The sequence below is a fragment of the Dissoconium aciculare genome (genome assembly GCF_010015565.1).
Source record: "Dissoconium aciculare CBS 342.82 unplaced genomic scaffold K489scaffold_2, whole genome shotgun sequence".
NCBI classification, from domain to species: domain Eukaryota; kingdom Fungi; phylum Ascomycota; class Dothideomycetes; order Mycosphaerellales; family Dissoconiaceae; genus Dissoconium; species Dissoconium aciculare.
The window spans coordinates 1,569,078-1,591,838 of NW_022984952.1; the positions used below are offsets into that span (position 1 = coordinate 1,569,078).

The window sequence follows — 22,761 nt, forward strand, 5'->3', positions numbered from 1 at the left end:
CTTCATCATGAGGGGAGAACAACCGAAGCGGAGGCTGTCAATTATTAGGCAGGGAGTTCCGTGTTCCTTGTACATACACGGGCTGTCCGAGAAACCCTGGGATGTTTCATCCGGTCATCAAAGACACGGTTTATCGCCGCCGCAATCCAATTGCATATGCAGTAGCAAGACAAAGAAACACAAAACCATCCATGGATGCCCACTTAGCTGACCAACCAATCATGCGCCCGAATTTGAACACTTTCCGAGTCTCGGGCGGCTTAACATGACTTGTACCAGAAGCCCAGCGATCGATGATGGTGCATGTGCGTTCAATTCAGCGGTGCAGTACAGCACACGAAAGTGCGAGACGGTGTGTGACCAACGGTCTACTGGGGGACTGGCTGCGAATAGGAATCAGTCGCGCCAGCCGTTTTATTCCCTTTTACACGATTCGAGCACTCTGCAGGTATCTGTTAAAAGGCAACTTTAAATCGTGGGGCACATTGCTCTTTCCTTTTGTTGGGGCCCATCCGGGTGAGTGTCAGTGCCAGCTACAGGTCTGCCATCAGTCGAGAGATCTTTCAAAGGCGGACGATCGTTTCTGATACGATTCGTGAGCTTCATCATCATCATTGTCGTTGTGCTACGGGCGTTTAGTCCCGAGCCCATCAGTAAAGATCGCGCTGGCGGCCTGAATGCAGCGCGCTTCGGGCAAACGACCGGGAGCGCGCACTACCGCTGATGTCGTTCGTCAATCTACGTGGGATAAATCGAGGAACTAGTCGCCCGCGCGAAACCTTCCACGGCATCGGTGAGTTTCCAAGGTTATGCTCCAATAATTTAGAGGGCGTCTAGACCATGTTGACTTCATAGCCAATCCATCGGGCTGTCTCGCATCGACACGCGGGCGGCCAGACAGCAACTCTGCCGGAAGTGCATCAAACAAAGGGAGATCCGTCTAAAGCGTGTAGAATGAGCGTGTCCGTCTGAGGTAACTTCGTGTAATTCCCTTATTGCTGCGCCCGACGCACTTGCCGGGCGAGAAACTTTACGGGCAAGAATTCCTGCGGGAAGGCCTAACAAATCACACCAATCTCTGTGGTTCGAGCTTACCGATCCTCCTATCGGGGCTTGTGCAAGGGACTGCATATTTTCAGCACATACTGTGCAAGCTACCCAGGACCACAGTGACATATACTCTCCAGTGACTTATTCGTCATCAACGCCTACGGGGATTTCGACATGACATCGAACCGACAGATCTGGACTGCTCACCGGGACTCTGGTCCTCCGGAGATCCCGCAAAAAATGTGTGCAACAGCAAAAGAGCGCTCAGCCACGATCAAGGCGTAAATGCCAAGCGAGCACGTGGCTCCACCACTGATCTGAACCACGCGCCGCCACTCGAGGCAACACATCGAGTACAGCACCGACGCCTCTGTATGATGACGAGTCGACGCAGTTGAAGACATCAGGCGATGGCCACATACCATACTGACCACTGCTGGCAGCCAAATAGCACACGTCATCAACTCGCCAAGATGATAGAAGTTTGCTGACATCGATCGATTTCAGAGATCATCTTCAATCGTCTGCTGACCGTCTGCTGACGTTGACAACATTTGCTAACATCATGGGAAGAATATTCGGTCTAGCATGAACTTCCCGAATGCATCCCTGTCAGGCGAATCGATACAGTATCGAAGCCGATTGCCACTCGAAGTGCTCAGCCAGTTACCCGTGTCCCCGGGTCGATCTCCATCGTCGCCATGTTCTCGTCTGCGTCGAGCACGTCGATCTAACAGTGTCAAGCCTCGAGTCCACTGCCCTGTTGTTTCGACCCTGACATCCACCTCATCGCTAATATTCCATATTGTAGGATCTGTCATACAGTACCATATGCATAACGGGTCGTGCAATTTCAGGGAAACCGCATCTCCGCTGATGTCGTCGTGAAGGCTCTCGACTTTGTCGAAGGTTGCAGCCATGAACGCTTGAGTCCACTCCGCGAGAGGCGACTGGACGCCAAGTAGAGGCTCTACCGTCTTCCTGAATAGCCCCCTCGTTACCTTATGGTAGTTCGTCACGTCGAGCGTGAACAGCGTTACTTTCAGCCGCCTTGGTAATGCATCCGGGTACGGCTTTAGGTGCGATTGTTCGGGCTCGCCGGTTTGTGGCGCAGGAGGGATAGGCGGCATGGTCGATGTGGGATTTTGTGAACTCAGAGCATACACTCGTGCCGCAGCGACCGCGTCAGCAAATGTGTTGAACTCAGCCACCGGAGTAATCTAGTTGCGTAAGGTCAGAATGCCTCTGCTCGGCCAAGGGCTTCTCGATGAGCCAGGAGGACGGCTCTCCGTGATGGCGATGTGAAGAACGAGTCTTGGTGAGGCACTAGACTTACATTTCCAGTATCATTCAATGTCCCTCCCATGACAATGACTTCCTTCACTCGAAGAAAGGTTTCAGGGTCAGCGGCGGCCGCGATGGCCAAATTCGTGAGAGGTCCTATTGCTACGATGGAGATCGTGTCTGGTTCGTTCTCTCGGAGAAGACGCAGAATTTCCTCACTTGCGGGTAACCTGGATGGAGTGAACAAAGCGTGGACGTTCTGCATCTCAGCTAATATCGCAGCATCATCCGGTCGCGCAGAGTCTTTTGCATGTTCGAATAGCTGTCTCCATGTGTCTGCAGGTGACAGATGAGGGTGCTAGTTGAAATTCAGTATTGCTATGTCCCCGTGAGAACATGAACGACATACGCACACTATCGTGGATTCCGCCGAGTCCGTCATTTCCATCTGAGTATGCCTTTATCAGTGGTCGAGAAAACACGCCGTGCTTCAAAGCTTATACACACGAAAGTAATCGGCCATCAACATTTGATCAACCAATGGATGCGTTGGTCCAACGGCGACCAGCGGCTTATGCTTCCTCAGGGCATCAAATCCCAGCGACTTGTTCTGAGCTTTCCTCCAAGCAAGCTCTTGTTCAATGTTATGAAACATTGAAACGACATTTCGAAGGCAATTCTCCAGATCGATGTTGCCGTATGTGATCGATAAAAGCAATACTTCGAGTTCTTCGGGGATCGCAGAAAAGGCTAGTAGCATGGCAAGAACATCGTCAACACCCTGTGAGAAAGTATGTAAATAGATGCCTGATTGCCAAAGAAGTCCGGATCGATGTGCAACATACTGGATCCGTGTCGATGATAATCTTGCGTGGAGCCATCTGTGATGTGGCCAAAACTCTACAACTCTGAAGCAATTGATTGACTGGCCTTGAAGTGGAAGTGACAATCGCTCACTTCTCTCCCTTCACACAGTAGTGTATTTGCAAACGACCCATGGACGTTCGTTATCACTCCATGTCAATATCGAAGCTCGAATTGATGGGGGGTTACCTAGGGCAATGCTGCAGCGTCAAGACCACGACTTCTGCGCCAGCCAATAATTAAGTCCACCACCCGCCGAATTCGAGCCTGTATCAAATTTCGCAGACTCTGTACACCTTCTCTTTTCCTTTCTCTCAACAATGTCTTTACAGGCTACCATTAGAGTCTCGGTGCGAACTTTCAGTGTTTGTACAGGTCCATCGAGGCCTCCTAGCGTGCTCCGGCAGTCTAATATCAAGCACGGCTGCTATATAACTTGCGTTCCGATTTAAGGGAATGCAAGATCGCAAAGTTGACGTGACATTTCTTTCTGGCGGCACCTTGTTTGCCCTTCTCGATATCCAACCTCAGGTGGATTGACTCCGTTGCTTCATCTTCAACCTGGTGTGAGGGCATGCGTAAGTTGTGATGGCTCGCGTGTGCATTTCAAAACTCGGTCCTCTGCCACTTACCGAAGGAGAGAAGCCTTTGGGCAGCTTACGGACGATCCATCGTCTCCTGCTTTTTGGTAGAAAAGATTGCAACACTCGTACAGTGCATCAACCTGTAATCGGCATGATGAGCAGACGTTCGCAACCAGAATTCCAATTCAACATGCACTCACTTGTTTCTGGCACTTCTCCTCCTTGTAATTGCTTTTCTGCAGACAAGCTAATCCCCAACTTTCAGTATGTGTTCGATGTCAGACGGTTTAATGGCAATCTACCTTGGATTGAACAAGCTTGCGCATGGCATGGAGGGTCGTTCTCAACGCCTTTTTCAGGGGTCTTGCGTGCTGTCAGTATCTTTCACGTGCTGCGAGGTGTGCATCTACCTACCATCATCGTGATAGACTTCAAATCGGAGTGGATGTTCGCAATCAAAAGCTGAAGGTGAAGCATTGGATGGTTTCTTGAATCTCGCGCACGAGACACAGGTGCACAAGCGGATAGTTCCCCGACCACTGGTTTATGACGACACGAAATACCACGATGCATTCGTTGTCAAGTGTAGTCTTCCACGAGGGCCACTTTCATCGAATGCCAACCTTGGAATTATTGTATTACTACCACACATCTACGACATTCAGGGCATCGAGGCACTGAATGAGCACTCTCTCACTTCAGCTTCACGGATGTAATGAGTGTTGCACAAAAGCAGGCAGACATGTGGAACAAGTGAATTTGAACTTTGAGGCCCCGCCCGACACGCCCGAGCGCGTGTTAGTCAGCCATACTTACGGTGCGGGCAATCAAAGTGGTTGTCATGCGCCGCCCATCACATCAACTATCATCACAGCACACTAATAAACAACAAAGTGTTCTCGTCACAACGCACAACTTACAACGCAACCTTCGCGCGTTAACCTGCAATATCAGCAGCTGTGGCGATCATGGCAGACAACGGAGCGCCTCCAGAAGAGCCCCCGCAGTCTGAGCACTTGAATATAAAAGTCACCGACAGCAACAACGAGGTGTTCTTCAAGATCAAGCGCACAACGCCACTCAAGAAGCTGATGGATGCCTTCTGTGAGCGTCAAGGCAAGAGCCCGCAGAGTGTCCGCTTCCTCTTCGACGGCCAGCGAGTCAACCCCACGGACAACCCCGATACTGTACGTATGCAGGCCCGCTTGTCACTGTTCCCTCGCTGATTGATATCCTTTCTTAGCTCGACATGGCGGACGGCGACACCCTCGAGGTGCACCAGGAGCAGATCGGAGGCAACGCTTAAGCTACGAAAAATGGCCATGATGAGACGACGAATATGATGTGTGCAGTCGGGAAGGATTTTGCCTTTAGCAGCTACCAGGGTAGCGCCGTTGATTATACCCGAGACAAAGATTTCTGAGACTGAGGAACATCCGGAACGGAGTCCTGGGGTTCGTGGCGCAGATGCGTTGGATTCGCCGAATGTCACACAAGTCGCATGGCGATTGACTGGCAACTACATTTTAAGGAGTCGCACAAGTGGTCAGAGTGAAACTTTTTGACACCGTGTCAGCAGCTCGTCAAGCGCAGTCATTACTCGTTTGATACGCTAAGCTTGCAAGGTTTCGTAGACTATGTACAACAAAAGCCAGCTCTTCTAGGGACTCTATCGGGGGTCTCTGCCCTCCAGCAGGACAATCAAGGTGAAGATCTTTCAGAAAATATGTGTATTTCCGAGCGCACGCATGCACTGCTAGTGTTTGTTGGCGATCTCAATGACTCTCTTGGCTGCCTCTTCGAAGCTGTCGAAGGCATCGAGGCCAAGGCCACTCTCAGCAATGATCTTCTGGCCGGTCTCCTCATTCGTACCCCGAATACGCACCACCACAGGAACGTTCTTCATATCTACCTCCTTGAACGCGAGCAGGATCCCCTCGGCAATCATGCCCCCGTCGGTCAAGCCGCCGAAAATGTTGACGAAAATGACCTTGACGCGCGGGTCACGTAGAATGATCTCGAAGCTCTTTTTGACTGTCGCTGATGTAGCTTTGCCGCCTGTGTCGAGGAAATTCGTTGCGCGACCGCCGTGAAGTCGGAGTGCATCGAGCGTGTTCATCGCAAGACCAGCGCCGTTCACGAGGGTCCCGATATTTGCTTGCGCGTCATCAAGCTCGACGTAGACGATTCCGTCCTGTTCGGCGTCGACTTCTGACTGGTTCTCCTGGGTCTTCTCGCGAAGCGCGTGGATGCTCTCCTGGCGCTTTGCGCTTCGAAATGCTGAATCATCGACCATTAGTGTCAAACTAGAGGAATGAAAATTGAGGTTTCCGGAGTCATCGACGCTGACGCAACCAGACAGAATGATGGCTTCTTTCTCCTTATACATCTTGGCGAGATTAGCAATCAGCTTGGTCGCTTGGCTTTTGGCTGTCAAAGGCGCAGATGTGAGTTGCATGTGATCGATAGCTTGCGCAATCAAAGCATCTGGGGGCCCATGCGACCAGTCGTATGGAAAGCGCTTGACACGCTTGTCGATCAAAGCCTGCTGTGAAGTCGGAGCAGCTACAATACATGGTGAGCGTTCAGTACGATCAACGATGATGCCGAGATAATGTCCGTTGTCAGGCGACTCGCCATCGACGACTTTGAGGCCCTTGATCTGGCTAATCTCTTCATTCAGTAGTGAGCTCGCAACATCCGGTCTCAAGAAAAGTGTCCTTCTCTGCTGATTTGAAGTCGGTCCATTCGTCAAATGAGGGATACGCATATGGCTGTTGAATCTTCTGAGGGTGTGAAACCCGCGGGTCTGCTGGCTTGCGTTGGCTTGGAACTTGTCAACATGTCGTCCAGACTGCTTAAGCAATGTCTTCATAACGCCACCGAACTTTTCGGGATGGTCCACCATGACAGCACCTGCATTCTCGAGATACTTGTATTTCTCCTCTGCGGTTGCTTCTCCCCGTGCGGCCCAGGCTCCAGCATGACCCATAATTCGACCCACTTTAGCCTCCTTTCCTCCCACCAGCGCGGCGATTGGCTTGGGATTTGAGACGCGCCTTCGATAGTCTTTGATCCACTCCGCTGCATCCTCCTCTGCCCGACCACCAACTTCACCGATCAGGATGATGCCCTCGGTCTCGTCGTCTTTCTCGAATACTCTGAGAGCATCGACGAGATTGGTGCCCGCAACAATGTCGCCGCCCATTCCGATGCACAAACTTTGACCGAGGCCAGCTCGTGTTACGGACGCGACCGCCTCATATGAGAGCGTACCTGATTTGGCGACGATTCCAATATGCCCTGGAGCAAACGTCGGAAGCGGCTGAAAGCCAATTCGACAGAACCCGATCGGAGCAATGATCCCCGGGGCGTTTGCTCCAACAAGACGTGATTTGGATTGTGTCTTGAGAATGCTACTGACCTATGTGCCTGAGATCAGCGATGCTCATGTGAGTGTGGAACAAGCGGATCAGCAGATACCCTTAGAATGTCATGCAGTGGAATATGTTCGGCCACGGCTACAATTAGAGGGATCTCCGCCTCAATAGCGTCCTCAATTGCCTTTGCACACTGCGGTGCAGCAACGAAAACGGCTGTCGCATCGGGCCTCAGTTGCTCTTTCGCCTTTCGAAGATCGGGCAGTAGAGGAAGACCAAGATGCTCGCCCTCTTTGCCAGGCGTGACACCACCAACAATGTTGGTACCATATGCCAAGCTGTCCCTTGCATTGGTGGTTGCTACACGTCCTGTAAAACCTTGGTAGATTACGCGGGTGTGTTTTCCAATCTTGAGGTTGTGTACAGTATCATCGTATCCGCGTAATGAGCGTGCCGTCGAAAAGCACCGACTCGAACATCGAACTCTCTGGCCGAGCGAGGTCGAATAAGCTCGAATGGACACCATTTTTCTTGATCACCTGCGCTGATAAGAATTACCTAGTTCCCATGCATTTAGGAAGAGTTCAAACAAGACCCAGCTTCACGGACAGTAAGGCTATAGTGTCGTCGCGACTGTGTTGGTACAATCCAGCTTTATGTCGGCTCGCAAAGCGAATGCCAAATACAAATGTGACATTCGACTAATTCCGTCCGCCGGCTTTGAGTACCATGTTGTACATCAATGAGTATCATGACTCGACTTCACGAAGTCAAGACTTCGTGCCTCCTGCATAGCACACGCATACCATACGCCTCTTGAGATACAATATCACTGAATGCTTAACGGTAAACCTACAACCCATGATGTTTCTTCAATGGAATTTCGGCATGAATGATTGTTGCATTGTGATTCCATGACGTCAAATCAACCCTAAGACGAGAGATTCCTGAGGTCGTGAGTTGATTGCGGGACCCTGGAGAGGAGCGATTGACATATCGCGCTCTCGCGCATCCCCCCTCGAGCAAGTAGCATTCGCCGTGCCGTTAAAAACCATCGACAAACTTGCGCGCATTGTATGATCTGACACAAGTTGATGCCATCATCGTGACCAAAACTTCACGAGCCAGAGCGTCACGCTAGGTCTGATGCAGAAGATGTCGAGTCAATCCAGCAAACCCACCGTTCCTGTCGCTGATTCATGGGAAGACGATGTTGAAGACAACCTTGAGGCGGATAGCAAGGGTAATCGTCTGAAACAGCCTGTAGCTACCACTGCACGCCCTTGTTCCGGAGCTCGCCAAACGGCAATCTCTGGCAGTACGACTCGACCTTTATTCAACCCGGACGGATCGTTGAATGATGGCACTGCACCGCTCGAGTCCGCCAAGACGTCCTCAAATAGCGAGGAGCGAAGGCCAGATAAAACCACAGCCATAGCGTCACGGCTCATTGCGGCAGCCATTGGTCAGCGACCAGCGCAGCGGACCAAGGAGCAACGAGAGTATGACCAGGCGATGAAGATTCAAGAGAAAAAGAAACGCGACCAGGCCAAGGAGAGAGAGCTACAAGCACAGCGAGAGAAAGAAAAAGCCAAGCAGGACATCTGGGGCGATTGAATGAATCTGAATAGGACCCCCCGCGCTATGATGCAAGATTCAGTGAAGTACCTTCGAGCAAGTGTAGAGATGCATAAGTGAATCTCTGCCATACGCGCGATTGTGCAGATGCTCGCGGGACGGAGGCCTGACTCTCGGGCTACTGTCAGTTTGAAGAGAATTGATACAAAGCGTATGATTCATCGTCCAGGTGAATCCCGCATCACCATCACCAATACTGGTATTGGCCATTTTCGGAAATTATTCTATACATTGTGAGGCTTTACGCTCATAAGCGTGCGCCCTTGGCTCGCTCCAGCTCGATCGTCTTTCGCTGGTAATTCTTTGCGAGCTGCCGAACCATCAGATCGAGCATGACATCCTCGGAACCTCCAGGAACACGGTTGCCGTTGACCTCTCGCCACATGCGCTCTGCGATTTCTCCCTGGCCGGACCTGGTGTATCCGTTGCCACCAAATAGCAACACTGCGCAGTCTGCGCATTCCTTGAGTACGATACCGGCTTGAGCCTTAGCTGCCGCTGTCAGTCCCCCGAGCTCTATGTCGGCGTCTTGCTTTTTCCTGCGGACGAGTCAGCATCATTCACACGTTCCGGATTTGTGGGCAGGGTCAACACTCACATGTTGCACATCTGGTACACAAACTGTTCGACCCAAGCCCATTGACTTTCCAGCAACACGCCAGCCTTGGCTAGTCGGTTCCGCACGACAGGTTGCTCCATGAGCTTCTTGCCAAACGCCTCCCGCTTCATGACGTATTCGAATGCGGCCGACAAGGCCACACGCGCTTGCCGCGTCGCACCAATGGCGATCGTGAGTCTTTCATGATTGAAGTTTGTCATGATGTAATTCATACCCATACCCTCTTTTCCGATCAAGTTCTCTGCAGGCACTTCGACATCATCGAGCTCGATGTATGTCGTACCGGCACTGATCTGACCAGAGACCTTCAGCCGGCGCATATCGACGCCTTTGTGGCCCTTCAATGGCACCAGCAGCATTGAGAGTCCGGCTGCTCCGGGTCCTCCGGTTCGAACAGCCATCGCTGCCCAGTCCGACCAGATACCGTTTGTGATCCACTTCTTTGCACCGTTGACAATGTACTTTTTTCCATCGCTGCTCTTCTTCGCAGTGGTGGTGATGTTGGCCACATCGGAACCAGCATCTGGCTCCGTGATGGCGATGCATATCCGCTGCTTGCCCGAGAAGAGATCTGGTAGAAATCGCTGCTTCAATTGCTCATTGCCGAATTTGATAATCGGAGGGACGCCGAAGGCAATACCGGTGGTCAGACTGCCTGGCGGGCCAGCCAGTCCGGTGCGTACCATCTCATCCGCGAAGATCAGGTTGTGAAAGTATGTGAAGTCCTCCACCTTAACAACGCCGAGGATATCATGAATCCCGCATGCTTTCAACTCTTTCACTGGCAACGGCGCTGGGAGGGTTGCGACAAGCATGTTAGCTTTCGCGAATATGCCATAGACATGTTCAGGAACTGTCTCTTCTTTCTCCCAATCCCAAGCGTACTTGTGAAGGTGCTCTGTTGTGAACTCGCGAACGGCCTTCTGCCATGCACGAAGCTCTGGTGTGTAGTATGGTGAAGGCAGGCCAAGCAGATATGGTGGCTCTGAAAACGGAATTGGAACTGTGGCGGACATTTCGCGAAATGCTTGCAAACCTCAGCAGTCGTTGTGGGATGGTCCGCGAAGTGTATGCCTGTGATTTGTACCCTTGAAAAGCAAAGAATTAAATGCAAGCAATGATTTCGATCTCGATATATGATTCGAGAGAGCGTAGCGCGTGCGCGACAAGATCACTGTCGGACGGTGGTTGTCAGCATTGACGACTCGCAAGTCGTGTCGAGTATTCCGTGTCTGCAGCGGGGGCGCTAGCCTCGGAGGCGGAAGATCGTGTGGGACGTTGACCCTGTAAAGCTTACCACCGCTTATATCCGCAAGGCCTTGTCGACATTTACGAGACAAGTCCAGATCAAATATACCGCAGATTGATGCGGCATTACGATCTGACACCGCCTTCTGCAACCATGATGTCCGGCAGTTCATGTATATCGACCGTCTGCCTTAAGTCTAAATCCACAATGTGAAGAGGACCCAGTTCAAGAATTCCAGGGTCGAGCGCGCGTATTATCAAATCGGTCTCAAAAGTGGCACCTGATGGCAGTGGACCTATTCTCAGATCGGGATTGACCACAAGCATGGTTTGTTGAGCCAATGGATGTAGTGTTGTAGGCTCAAAGAGGCGAGCTACTGCGTGAGAAGCAGAGGCCGCGGCTCGAATACGCGAATGCCCAACCTTTCTAGATAGTTGCATTGCCAAAGCGAATCTTCGTGAGCGGCTGGAGCGATTGCTACATTGGATGTGCAAACAGAGGTCCTCCTTGACAGATGCAGTGGAGGGCCCGCTGATGTGAAACATCGTGCGTTCGCGATATGAGTCGGACGAAGGGGGTCGCGGTGTGGCCGATGCTGAATTGCGCAATGCCGCAACGGACAAGGTACTTGTCGGTCGACTCCAGCTATATCGCGGAGCGCTAGATGGAGCAGGGCATTCCAGATATGACTGCCATGTGATGAGGAGTTGTGTCTCCAGGTGTTGTTCCACAATTGCTGTTGCTTCGATCGTAATAGTCATCAACGGCCTCATGATCTCATTTGGCGGACGGTCCGAGTTTGGTATCCTGTAAACGAGTATAGTCTCATCGCCCGCGCTGGTACGTTCAACCGACTTCATTTTGATTAACGGGTGCGCCGCTTGACCAGAAGCATCACAGGTAATTGACTCTAGAGTCAGAAGCCCCGTAATGAAACGAGATGTATCGAGATGAACGCTTGCCAAAATCGCATCTGCCACCGCGACATGTTTGATCCTGATAAATAGAGCTGGTACGACAGGCACTCCCACTTTTGATGACCCTCTAATGGCTCTTGCGGTGGCAGCAGCTCCTGATGATGGAGCGACTTTCGTGATACGCGATTCAGACAGGAAGATATCGACTTTGTTCAATTTCGGATCAGATTGGAATGGAGCAAGTACATTCGCAGGCAGTGGCTCGTAGCTCTTTAATAGCGTCAGTTCCGGCGGATCGCGACTTGAGCCTTTGCTTGCTAGCTGAAGGCTTAAGTTGGCCGAGAACGTGACGATAGGTCTTTGAACTCGGACTCGTGGTCGTGTCAGATGAAGAGATACCTTCCAAACCACAAAGGTAAAGTTTCCAGCTGATACAAACTCGCATTTGTCGCGCGCGAGCTGAGATTTGGAGTTGAGCTCATGCTTCTCCTGCATAGGGAACGAGTCAACAGCTCGATTCGTCACGGCCTCAGTGACATGCGCGGAAATGCAAAGCTCGACATCTTGTAACAGGGTTGACAGCTCATCTTGAGACACGGTCGTTCTCAGCACAAGTATGATCTTGGCTATCTCATCTGCAACTTTCCGTCAGTCATGGCTCACACACGTTTTCGACCCATAACAAACACTCACCAAAGAATGCGTTGTGCCTATCTGGTATGAGCTGTCCCTGTGTTGGAACATTACGCAGCTGCGTGATGATGTCAAAGCTGGACTTCTGCGGGAAGAAGATGTCGAGCACGGCATTTTCAGCTAACTCGTCGAAGTGTTGCTTGCGATTGTCTTCCGATGCCAGAGCCATAACAAAAATGTGCCACTGGCTCACACATGATGGTTTGTCATATTCATGCGGAGGCGATATATGGGTAGTGGTGATGTGAGAGATGGTTCTGACACCTGCAATTTCTCCGTCTGTCGTGAATAGACCACCTGTTCAGCCCTAAACGATGGTACAGCCCGTAGATGATCACTGAAAATCCCAAGCTTTATCATTAAGCTGCCCAGGTGCTTTTGTTGTTGCTGCTCACCGTAGTGCTGTAGGACACGCCCGCGGCATACACGAACAAGGCAATACACGAGTCATGTCGCTGGTTCGCGAACGTCAGTTGTCGATCGTGCCTGACACGTGATGTTTGGTGGTGGGGCGCGCGCTTCCGACCCCACGAGCGTCACAGACATCGGCGGAGCGAGACGAAAGGATCCCTACTCGTCGAATGATTGTCGCCATTGCTGTGGACTGAGAATAGTACCATTCTGTAAAGAGAGAGTACTGGTGATCACAAGAACAAAACTCACTACTCGGAAGACTGATTCGTAATCACGATGGGTGCCAAAGTTCCACGCAATTTTCGATTGCTCGAGGAATTGGAGAAAGGCGAGAAGGGACTAGGAGCCGGTAGAGTAAACATTGACGACGAGGTTTGGACATTCAATTCTGATAGACTCGCAGAGGCCTGCTCATATGGTCTCGATGAAGGAGACGATCTTTCTCTGACCAACTGGAACGGCACAATCCTTGGACCTCCACATGTATGTCACGGAAGGAAATCGGATTAAACACGACCAGGCCCTCGCTGACCGACCCCGTAGAGTAACCATGAGAACCGAATCTACTCACTCAGGATCCACTGTGGATCAGAGTACCCCGACAAGCCCCCGGAGGTGACTTTCATCAGCAAAGTGAATATTCCCTGTGTCGATCAAAGGAATGGCAAGGTAGGTCGAGTAGTTCCTTACATGCCACATTCATGACGTGCCCACATATTCATTATGCCTCGCAGGTCGACTTGTCTAAGCTACCCAGCATCAGCACATGGAAGCGTGACTTTACCATGGAGACCATCCTCATTGAAATCCGACGATACATGGCAGCGCCTGCAAACAAGAAACTTCCTCAGCCGCCGGAAGGCACAGACTTCTGATTTGAACCACCAGGCAATTATGCGATTCCGAAAGCAACTCGGTATGTAAGCGAAGCGAACAATGTAAGCCCGGCGTTTTGGCGTCAGATCGACCCACGAGAGCATGATGGACATGGCATATTCCCTTTGTTATCCATGTCCAGCTCTGTCTAGATTTGAGCTATCCAAAACTACATTCGATTGATATGGCCATCTAGCGTCTATTGTCCTGTATGTCCAAGTTGACTGATCGAGGCTGCTCTTCGGACGGAGGTTTAGACAAGCGGACGTCTCATGTAGCGCTGTATATGCGAGCCATTTGTTTCGCGCCTTTGGGCTCGATGAACAGTGCCTCGGCTTCAACCAGCTTGACGCCAGTACCATCCTCCTCTCCGAGCACCTCAATCCAGCCCTTCACCCAAGCCTTGCGGCCTTCCACCTTAGTTGTCTCTGCCTTCAGGACCACGTAGCTGTTGCCGGGGCAAGGCGCGCGGTAGTCAATCTTTAGACTTGCGGTCACCCCGATTTTGTTGGGTAGTGCGTGGAAACAGCAGCGTGCCAGACCCTCATCGAGCATTGTCGCAAGCAGACCGCCATGCACGATGTTTGGATGTCCACATAGACCCGAACCGAGATATGTCATCTGGACGATCCGCGGCAATTCCGCATCAACCTCACTGAATGTAAGAGGTGGAACCTCAATTTTCCCGTCCCCCAGAAGAGCACCTCCTGTCAAGTTGTGTTGTCGCATAGCCGGAGGGATCTTCATATGAGGCCTGCTCTCTATCCAGCCTGACTCCCCGCGTAATTTCACTGCCAATGGGTGATTTATGATGTGCGCATTGATCGCATGAGCATTTTCCGTGGTCGGTTCGAAGAGAGTCAAGGTCTCTTCATCAGAGGGAGGATTGGCCCATGCATTGATGGTCTCGGCTACAGGCTGCGCTGCCATGGCGGTGCCGACGAAGAAAAGGACGACAACGAGAGAGGTAGAGATTAAAGCGCGGAAGAAGAAGGGCGCGGGGCGCTTTCCCGATGACTGTGGGGACGTTGAAGCTGGTGACGAGGAGGAGGATGATGATGCTGACGGCGGCTGTAAAGTTGAAATGGGAGAAGACTCTGGAGTCCCAATGTTGCCAGTGGAGTTGGGTGAGGAAGAAGCTGTAGACTGATACCGGCGCGGCGCTACATATAGCACCGATATCCTGGACTTTGTGCTTAAAAATTTGTTATTTGTCCGTCGCGCGACGCACGCAATTGGCGTCGATTGCCTCCGAACACCAATCGCAAACGCATGCCGGGGGATTGCCGTCTGCAGCGCAGGCCGCGAGGCTAGCATCGAAATGGTCCAGGGAGCGAGCTGATAAGGTGGAGCCATTGTCAATTTTGAAGACAAGAGACCGGCCGAGGGAAAACAAACGACACGACTCGGCTGACGCAAGATGAAAGTAAAGCCGGAGTGCTCTCCTTTCCGTCAGTGCATTTTGGCTGGACTGGGCTAGGCTGCTCTCTTCGTGAGGACGGATACTGCTGAACCTCACAAACTACGTTTGACAGCTGCTCTTTCGATCATCTGCAGCTGAGTATTCTGCAGAGCTGATCACGTTGGGTTCCAACGTTCGAAGGTTCCCGGTCGAATTGAAAGTGGTGGTACCTGCGTGTGCTTGACGTTTCTCGCTCCAAACCAGCGGGTGGGGTTGCAGCTCTATTAAATTCAGCAAACTCTCCGCCATTCCGGATTGGCGATATTCCAAGGTTACTAGGTATCCTCGATTGCCTGCCCAGGTGTATACTGATCTTACAGAAAAGTGGATGTATGACAGTTAAACCGATTGATTGCTGCTGTATTTGCCGCAACATAATGATTGACAGGAAATAAATGATTTGTCATCTAGCAGCTGTCATGATCAATATTTGCATTTGTTCAGAGATATCTTCAAAAGTCATCAAGGGCAATTTAATGATTTGTCCGTGGCTTTGCTCGACTGCTCATGGTCTCATACAAAATCGCGATCCACCGCAAGGCATCTCGCACGAAACTCCCGCCCAACCCAATCTCCTGCTGACCACAGCTTCCAAATGCTAGTGACATACGCGCAATGCGATCCATATACGCCAAGAAAAACACATCATCGGTTCGGAAATCGTCATTCACGCAGCTCTCATGCGATGCTTGCATCTGATAGTCGCACGCTCAAGCAGCCGCTGGTGCAGCAGCTGTTGTTGGTGCAGGACGCGAGGCTGGAGCTGCAGTGGTCGCGGTGGCCGGTGTGGCGCTTGCTGTAGCCGCTGTAGTCTCTGCAACAGGCACGCTTTCAGAAAGCTGCGGGATGTCGCCACGAGCAACCCACAAATCGATGAGCGGTTGCATCGGCTCTGTGTCCCTGTCCGATAGTAAACCATAACTCCGTCCCACGTTGACGAAATGAATGAAGCACGTGTTCAGGTTCCGAGTTGCGTCCATCTCCCAGAAATTGAGCCAGTGCGACCAATAGAGATGCGCGTAGCATCGGAACATCTGCTTGTACATATTTTTGATCTCGTTTTCGAAGCGTTGTGGAAATCCAGATGTTTTGCCAAGCCACCAGTTGTTGTCGTTGGCGATATTTTGGGGAACGGGCAATGGTGGTGCGGAGTTGAAGTTTGCCGTAGGAAAGAGACTCTCATCCGTGATCTTGCCTTTAACCCACGTTTGAATGTGTTTTATGTATTGTGCGGCTGGTAGATGAATCGGGTTGCGCTGAGTGTCCATCCATTGATAGGTTGCCAATCTGGTTCAAAAGTCAACGATACGATGGCCTGAAGCCTCTGCTGACGTCCAGAAACTACTCACGGGCCAGCTGACATGGTAGGGCAGCTGTGTTCATTGCAAATGCCTCGACCCGTATTACGGTCACTCTCTTGTACAACGGCGAGCATCGCACTCAAGAGTCGCTCTTGCTCCACAACTGTTCTAGTTGGTCAGCAAAAGGAAAATTTTGCGATCATGAGGAACGGTAATTAATTTACGTTGATGTGCAAGCCATTCGCCCTCCTCGACGAGGATAGGTTTGGCAGCCAATGTCATGAAATTGCCCCTGACCATGAATGTGGCGTATTCATCTCGAAAGAAGAGCGGTACTTTGTTGGGTGGTGGGTTTTGTAGGTTTGGATCACCGACGGTGGTTGCCGCAGTTAGGGAGGGCGATGCGGGCGCAAGTCCGATGTTTGGCGGAGCCAGTGATGAGGGACTATACGGTGCTGGGGAGCCAGAATTGGCGCGATTTGGAGGTAATGGTTGACCTGGTCGGGCCGGTGCTTGACGGCCCAAGTTGCGGCTGTCAAGAGGTTTGAGTCAGCGCCATATCAGAACGAGGTCACGAAAGATGCAAACGCAAGTGCTAGCAAGTCCTCCGGATATCTTTCGTTATGTCAGAACAGAGCTGAGGTGTAGACAAGGTGCCAAAAGGAGCGTTGTGTTGGCGCGATGGAGGGAGTGTTGCGCTCCGATTCTGAATAGATCAGACATTCAAGATGCACCTCAGTCGGCAAGCGGAGAGTCGTTCACAGTGAAACGATCAGTGCATCCGGACCTCGTCAGGCGTTGTGAGGAAGTCGACTTTGGTTGCAGTGCAAGTACTTGAACGCAGCCGAGCTATCAACATCTAGAGAATGGAGCACATATGTTTGGCACATGATTTCGTTGCTCATTGGATGATCGATGGGTATCCATCTTTCTGATTTCCAGACCATTGTTTCGTTTGAATTGCATGAGGTTCTTGTAGCATCTGTCACCGACTTAATCGTGTCTGAAAGTGGAGGTCTACGTCGCACGAGCGGTGGAATGATAGCGCTCAGGCGCCGAATTTCGCCCCACCAGCCAGTAGATGCTGGAATGACCAAGAGACCGCCTCGTCGGACGCTCTCTCACTCGAAGAATCTGGTATCATTGCTCACGGGCCCAGTGATCCAGGCAAAGCAGCTTCCAACGTATCGAGCACTCGCCGACAAACGGTAAGGGAAGACGATTAATACTCACAGGTTGTTCATCCAGGACGCCATGGTGGGCCGAGAAAGTACGTTCGAGGACCGTAGCAGGCCGCACCACACCCTTGATGGTGAAATATATTTGGTTGCAATAGGAAATTGAGGTGAATGGATCGGATTTGTAAGAGTGATAGAGACAAGTTGGCGGAGTGTATCTGAACTGTGAAGCCCCTTGACGAGAGTCAATCGAGAGAGGTGGAGTTGTGGAGTGGCTAATATTCGGCTAGCATGTCCCGAGTCGAGCTGGCACAACGCAGGGTTCAAGGTAGCAAAGTCCAGTCTCGTTAGAGGCACGCACGTGGGGGACAAAGAAAAGGGCAAATTTTGAAACAATGTTTGATAACTTATTTCAATCTTGTTCTTATCGTAAGAAAAATAGACTAGAATGTAGCTAGCAGAATACTCTATCACATATAATAACAAAAACATCGTAGGATTATAAGTAGCTAAGTTCTTTATATCTACGAAGGTAAAGCAGACATCAAGTTCTATATAACCTTTGAATTTCGAGGGTCGAATTTGCAGTAGATTTGCCCTTTTCAATGTCCCCAACGTGGCACGTTACAAAAAAAAGCCCTGGATCCCTGAGGCGAGTCTCTGATAATCGCTTGTCACTCTGGCGGCCCATCCGCTCGATAAAGCTGTTCGTTGCGAGCGCGCGTTCCGTTCACATCTCCGGCTCCACGAAACGCGTGGTGACCTCTAGCTAATAAAGTATTTCCAACGGCGTTGTTCTCGTCGCATATGCTATACATCCCGATTTATCCAACGAATATCGTGACTGCGACTTACAAACTTGTGCTTTTCTCATTGAGCTATTGTGCGCAATCGAGATTACAACATTACATACATTCCACGGATCACAGTCAAGGTTGAGCGCGCTCGAACATCCAATTTCTCGGAAGCTTCCAATGGCTTCAGAACCTGCAGTCGATGATCTGAGCGTCGCGCAGGATGACAGGGAGCATGAAAACACTGGTTTCGAAGAGACTGGCGGTCTTGACGACTTGTTCGGAGAGGATGAGCTAGACGAAGAGCCCGCGAAACCTGTGTACGTTGTGTCTGTTGGCTTGTGCATCCGCTCAGTCGGCCGGGAAAGTCAGGAAAGATGATAGCAGCTGACCAACATTGCAGCAAAGGACTGGACGATGAGGAACTCGACTCTGGTGACGATGAAGGTCGCGCAGACCGCGCGCACGATGATGGAGATGCCACACAGTATGAGGAACTTGAGCGACTGGCAATGGACGTCGAGTTCCAGCGACAGCCTATTCCTGAACCCACAGACGGCGAGGTCAGATATGTCTCAATCTATGCGAACCCATCCAGGACTAACTTTTTCTACCAGCTCTTTCTACTCAAAGTACCACATTTCCTCGCCATTGAACCCCAAGAATGGCAAACGACCACCTTTCAGCCACCTACTACCGAACATCATTCAAAAAAGCGACCCTCGGAAACATTCTCTGCATACGACACAGCCATGACTACAGTCAGATGGCGCCACTCTCCGACGAATGCTGCAGAGCTGCAGTCGAACGCGCGCATCAACCGATGGGAAGACGGCTCTCTGACCTTGCAGATGGCGTCTGACCCGAAAATACACTACGAGTTTGATTGCAATCTAATATCACAACCGCAACCCAACCCGAAAATACCCACGCCAACAGCAGCACTTGCCGGATCATTTAGGAAAGACCAATTCACATACCTCGTCGCCCCGGTCGAATCAGCAGAATCGTTACGGGTTACACACAAAATCACTGCAGGACTACTCTTGAAAAATCCGCAGTTCGAGCACGATCAAGCAATTCAAATGCTCAAGTTGGAGACGATGCAACTGGCAAGCACGGCAAAGGTGGTCGGCGTATCGGGCGACATGATCGCAACGGAAGAGGACCCAGAACTGGGCAGGAAACGAGCAGAGATTGCAGAGCGCAGCGCCATAAGGGACAGAAAGAAGCGTGAGAATGCACAAGAACGGGAGAGGCTCCGGACGGATCGCACCATGGGCCGCAGCGGTCTCTCATCGACTCGCTATGGCGGACTCAACGTTGGAATGCTGGAGGATGACGAAATGGAGACTTCAGGCGGTCGTGCGGCCCCGAGCAAAGCGCGCGCGAAGCCGCGACGGAGACGAAACAGTGAATATAGCGAAGACGAGGACTTTGGCAGAAAGCGCTTTACGAAGGAGGACAGCTACGATCAGGAAGACGATTTCCTGGCCCCTAGTGACGAGGAAGAGATCGTCGACGACGATGACGATCCTGATGATGGAATCATCGATGAGCCGCGACAGCGGTCGCCAAAACGAGATCGACCACGTCCTTCAGCGGACGATGGCGCAGGTGAAGTAGACGCAGATGCGGAAGGAGAGGAAGAGGCAGACGAGGAAGGCTTTCAAGCTGCCCGAGGCAAGCGGAGACGAGTCGTAGATGAGGACGACGACGAGTAGTCGGACACCAATGGATCCCATCGTGTACAACCATTCTGTACTCTTAAATTCACGTATCCTGTTGAGTCCACCTGTAGATCCAAATAATGACTTCCCAGTGACATACACGTCTCCAACAATTTCAATCTCTTACAGTTCGTAGTTGCCCGTCTGACCATCTGCCTGCAACGGCAGGCCGATGTCGTAACGTTTCGTTTTTATAAAGCAAGCGAATTCCGCATGGTCGTCGCATAATTGAACTACAGAGCCGTACATTGATTGGTGATTTGTAGCAGCCGTCCCACAACTCCGATCCACGAAAAGGGAATCCGCACAGTTGATTTGGAAGGACGAAACTGCCGTCACTCTACGAGGCCGGGAACGGAGGGAGGTCCATGGTGAATAATGTGACAACCCTCAGCAAGTCGCCGTAGCGAAGCCGCGATGAATGACTGATAGTCATCCTACTGATGATTTTTCAAAGAGGTTTGAAAGGGCCGCGAGACTGAAGTATTCAATCGCTAGCGTGAAAAGCGCTTGGACCATTGTGTTCCCAGCCTGAGGCACTAGGCTCCATCTTCCCAAGGCGCCCGTGATTCTTTCGCTGTGCGGCTCAGAGACCGGATGCCAAGGCTGCAACTGTTGCTGTTAGGCTTGATGCAAATTATCAGCCGAAGAGCATAAAGTTTCAATGTCGGAGCGGTACAGATATGGACACCCCATAAGCAGACAGTGTGCATACCTACCTTGGTAGGTAATGGAAGCAACAGTAACGTGTATGCATGTGTGTTCTTGGTCGAAAAGCAGCCGTCATTTGGGATTAACAATCCATTGTTGTCAACTCTTTTCCAGCAGCGTTGACATTATACTGTCACGAATATTGTGCATAAAGACGTGAATACAATGTATGTGCAGACCTAAGTAATACAAGTCCTCGTATAATCGATCATCAAAGATTGATGTACGGTCACATAACGTACGTTATATCACGTCAAGATTATCTTTCATGCCGCAGCATGGACGATAACGAGAGATCAAAGAGACACGTTCATATTCCTTGAGGCTATCCTCTATACATGAAGCATCACTCCATATGGGGAGCATGCTGCGCAGAGAGCACCGCCAGCCAAAGATGCAGCATCAGCCGGTGACACAACGCTCCTTCGTGGCATTAAAAAATACACGACAAGCGCTGCTTTTACCGGCGCATTACATGTCCGGAGGAAATATCTCCAGCGACAAGCAGTCCGCCTGTTCCCAGCTCATGTCAATTTCGTAACGTGGTGATCCAGCACAGTTTGTTGCGACACAGGATCAATCCTTGTACCAGGAATCGATACGCGCGATTGTCTTATCACATCGGCAAAGCAGCCATTTACTGGTGGCCGGCCTTGCGAAGCGAGTTGCTAAGCCACTCGAGACCCTCGTAGAGACCGTCACCAGATGTGGCGCAAGTGGATTGGATATACTAACACGAGCAGTTAGTATAATTTACTGGTAACTCGCGTATTTGCAAATTTCATACCCAAGAGCGCTGTCGCAGGCTGTGCAGGCCGAGCTTGTCGGTGATCTCAGCAGCGTTCATGGCGTTTGGCAGATCCTGCTTGTTGGCGAAGACCAAGAGCAGAGCATCGCGAAGTTCGTCCTCGTTGAGCATGCGCTGGAGCTCCTCACGAGCCTCAACAACACGATCACGATCGTTGCTGTCAACGACGAAGATGATACCCTGGGTGTTCTGGAAGTAATGTCTCCAGAGCGGGCGGATCTTGTCCTGTCCACCGACATCCCACACGGTGAAGGAGATGTTCTTGTACTCAACAGTCTCGACGTTGAAACCTGAACGGAAGTTGTTGTCAGTCGGGCCATACTTCCGCAAAAGTTGGGAATGCCAGCAGAAACACACCGATGGTTGGAATGGTGGTGACGATTTCACCGAGCTTGAGCTTGTACAGGATGGTGGTCTTTCCGGCGGCGTCCAATCCGACCATCAGAATGCGCATCTCTTTCTTGCCCCAGAGGCGGTCAAACAGTCTCGAGAAGGTGATACCCATTTTGGCGGACGGGGGTTGTTTTTGGTTGTTGGTTTGAAAGGGGAATGAACACCTGCGGAATATCATGGATATCAATTAGCTTATGATGCTCTTGTGTTATTCGCCTGCGCGCGCTCGTAGAGAAGGCACAAGCTGGCATATATGGCTGCCTTGACAAGAAACAAGGTGTTCTTTCAATGCCAGTCTCGGATCAACTTTTCTGATATTGCGACCAGATCTCTTCGAGCGCGACAAAGAGGATGTCAAGCTTATTAAACAGGCGCATATTAAAGTTTAACTCACCTCAACGACGACCACTTGGTGTCAGATAGAGGTCGGGATGAGAGTCGTGATAAAGGCGTAAAAGCGTGAAGTGGTTGGTGTAAGTCGAGCGAGCGATGGCGATCGGTGTAAAGCCAGGTGCCCTCTGTCCACGCCTCAGGGTGGCTCGTCACGTGAATCGTATCTTCGCCCTGCGCTCGGCCACCGTGCTCGGCACTAGTTTGGTGACGCCCTGAGCAACGGGCCCATGCGCGCATGGCAAAAAATGCAGGCGTTGGAAATGATAAGCAACGGCGAACCGTACATGTGCTTGTCAATTTGTGCTGGTAATTGAAGATGTCATTTCGGTAGATATCCTCTGGATATAGTTATTCAGGAAGCATAGCCAAATCCTACTTTAAATTTACAACATGACGTGACGCATCGAACTAGTAAGTGAAACG

The 22,761-nt window shown here is 51.1% G+C and overlaps 12 protein-coding genes across 12 annotated transcripts; 4 read left to right on the forward strand and 8 right to left on the reverse strand.

The window, feature by feature from the left end:
* Positions 1-1,613: 1,613 nt before the first annotated feature.
* Positions 1,614-3,215, reverse strand: K489DRAFT_312405 (nucleoside hydrolase; the record flags this gene model as incomplete). Its single annotated transcript, XM_033600859.1, has 5 exons — positions 1,614-2,270; positions 2,387-2,692; positions 2,748-2,782; positions 2,842-3,115; positions 3,180-3,215. 5 exons carry the CDS (start codon positions 3,213-3,215, stop codon positions 1,614-1,616), a joined length of 1,308 nt encoding a protein of 435 aa, XP_033463422.1.
* A 198-nt stretch (positions 3,216-3,413) lies between these two features.
* On the reverse strand, positions 3,414-4,530 carry K489DRAFT_114502 (DUF1903-domain-containing protein). The gene is made up of 5 exons (XM_033598921.1): positions 4,197-4,530; positions 4,085-4,145; positions 3,983-4,029; positions 3,860-3,922; positions 3,414-3,759 (listed from the first exon to the last, which is right to left on the reverse strand). Exons 1-5 carry the CDS (start codon positions 4,353-4,355, stop codon positions 3,613-3,615), a joined length of 477 nt encoding a protein of 158 aa, XP_033463423.1. The 5' UTR covers positions 4,356-4,530; the 3' UTR covers positions 3,414-3,612.
* A 220-nt stretch (positions 4,531-4,750) lies between these two features.
* On the forward strand, positions 4,751-5,088 carry K489DRAFT_407132 (putative ubiquitin-like modifier; the record flags this gene model as incomplete). The annotated part of the gene is made up of 2 exons (XM_033607334.1): positions 4,751-4,969; positions 5,026-5,088. The coding sequence occupies 2 exons, from the start codon at positions 4,751-4,753 to the stop codon at positions 5,086-5,088; spliced, it is 282 nt and encodes a 93-aa protein (XP_033463424.1).
* Positions 5,089-5,538: 450 nt separating this feature from the next.
* K489DRAFT_386740 (succinyl-CoA synthetase-like protein) lies at positions 5,539-8,025 on the reverse strand (the record flags this gene model as incomplete). The annotated part of the gene is made up of 4 exons (XM_033606254.1): positions 5,539-5,643; positions 5,668-7,206; positions 7,266-7,649; positions 7,969-8,025. The coding sequence occupies 4 exons, from the start codon at positions 8,023-8,025 to the stop codon at positions 5,539-5,541; spliced, it is 2,085 nt and encodes a 694-aa protein (XP_033463425.1).
* Positions 8,026-8,317: 292 nt separating this feature from the next.
* On the forward strand, positions 8,318-8,779 carry K489DRAFT_367608 (uncharacterized protein; the record flags this gene model as incomplete). Its single annotated transcript, XM_033602873.1, has 1 exon — positions 8,318-8,779. The coding sequence occupies one exon, from the start codon at positions 8,318-8,320 to the stop codon at positions 8,777-8,779; it is 462 nt and encodes a 153-aa protein (XP_033463426.1).
* A 268-nt stretch (positions 8,780-9,047) lies between these two features.
* On the reverse strand, positions 9,048-10,435 carry K489DRAFT_367609 (acyl-CoA dehydrogenase NM domain-like protein; the record flags this gene model as incomplete). The annotated part of the gene is made up of 2 exons (XM_033602874.1): positions 9,048-9,339; positions 9,399-10,435. 2 exons carry the CDS (start codon positions 10,433-10,435, stop codon positions 9,048-9,050), a joined length of 1,329 nt encoding a protein of 442 aa, XP_033463427.1.
* A 358-nt stretch (positions 10,436-10,793) lies between these two features.
* On the reverse strand, positions 10,794-12,447 carry K489DRAFT_367610 (uncharacterized protein; the record flags this gene model as incomplete). Its single annotated transcript, XM_033602875.1, has 2 exons — positions 10,794-12,220; positions 12,279-12,447. 2 exons carry the CDS (start codon positions 12,445-12,447, stop codon positions 10,794-10,796), a joined length of 1,596 nt encoding a protein of 531 aa, XP_033463428.1.
* Positions 12,448-12,968: 521 nt separating this feature from the next.
* On the forward strand, positions 12,969-13,567 carry K489DRAFT_312303 (UBC-like protein; the record flags this gene model as incomplete). The annotated part of the gene is made up of 4 exons (XM_033600849.1): positions 12,969-13,041; positions 13,096-13,175; positions 13,236-13,361; positions 13,427-13,567. 4 exons carry the CDS (start codon positions 12,969-12,971, stop codon positions 13,565-13,567), a joined length of 420 nt encoding a protein of 139 aa, XP_033463429.1.
* Positions 13,568-13,838: 271 nt separating this feature from the next.
* K489DRAFT_293074 (uncharacterized protein) lies at positions 13,839-14,570 on the reverse strand (the record flags this gene model as incomplete). The annotated part of the gene is made up of 1 exon (XM_033600243.1): positions 13,839-14,570. A coding segment is annotated over one exon (732 nt), but the record flags the coding sequence as incomplete, so codon positions are not given.
* Positions 14,571-15,380: 810 nt separating this feature from the next.
* K489DRAFT_350934 (Mob1/phocein) lies at positions 15,381-17,750 on the reverse strand. The gene is made up of 4 exons (XM_033602435.1): positions 17,565-17,750; positions 16,556-16,863; positions 16,380-16,494; positions 15,381-16,317 (listed from the first exon to the last, which is right to left on the reverse strand). The coding sequence occupies exons 1-4, from the start codon at positions 17,585-17,587 to the stop codon at positions 15,741-15,743; spliced, it is 1,023 nt and encodes a 340-aa protein (XP_033463431.1). The 5' UTR covers positions 17,588-17,750; the 3' UTR covers positions 15,381-15,740.
* A 1,065-nt stretch (positions 17,751-18,815) lies between these two features.
* On the forward strand, positions 18,816-20,027 carry K489DRAFT_311778 (uncharacterized protein; the record flags this gene model as incomplete). Its single annotated transcript, XM_033600808.1, has 2 exons — positions 18,816-18,866; positions 18,921-20,027. The coding sequence occupies 2 exons, from the start codon at positions 18,816-18,818 to the stop codon at positions 20,025-20,027; spliced, it is 1,158 nt and encodes a 385-aa protein (XP_033463432.1).
* An 869-nt stretch (positions 20,028-20,896) lies between these two features.
* K489DRAFT_332317 (ARF/SAR superfamily) lies at positions 20,897-22,388 on the reverse strand. The gene is made up of 4 exons (XM_033602158.1): positions 22,148-22,388; positions 21,910-22,111; positions 21,532-21,842; positions 20,897-21,474 (listed from the first exon to the last, which is right to left on the reverse strand). The coding sequence occupies exons 2-4, from the start codon at positions 22,055-22,057 to the stop codon at positions 21,382-21,384; spliced, it is 552 nt and encodes a 183-aa protein (XP_033463433.1). The 5' UTR covers positions 22,058-22,111; positions 22,148-22,388; the 3' UTR covers positions 20,897-21,381.
* Positions 22,389-22,761: the final 373 nt, after the last annotated feature.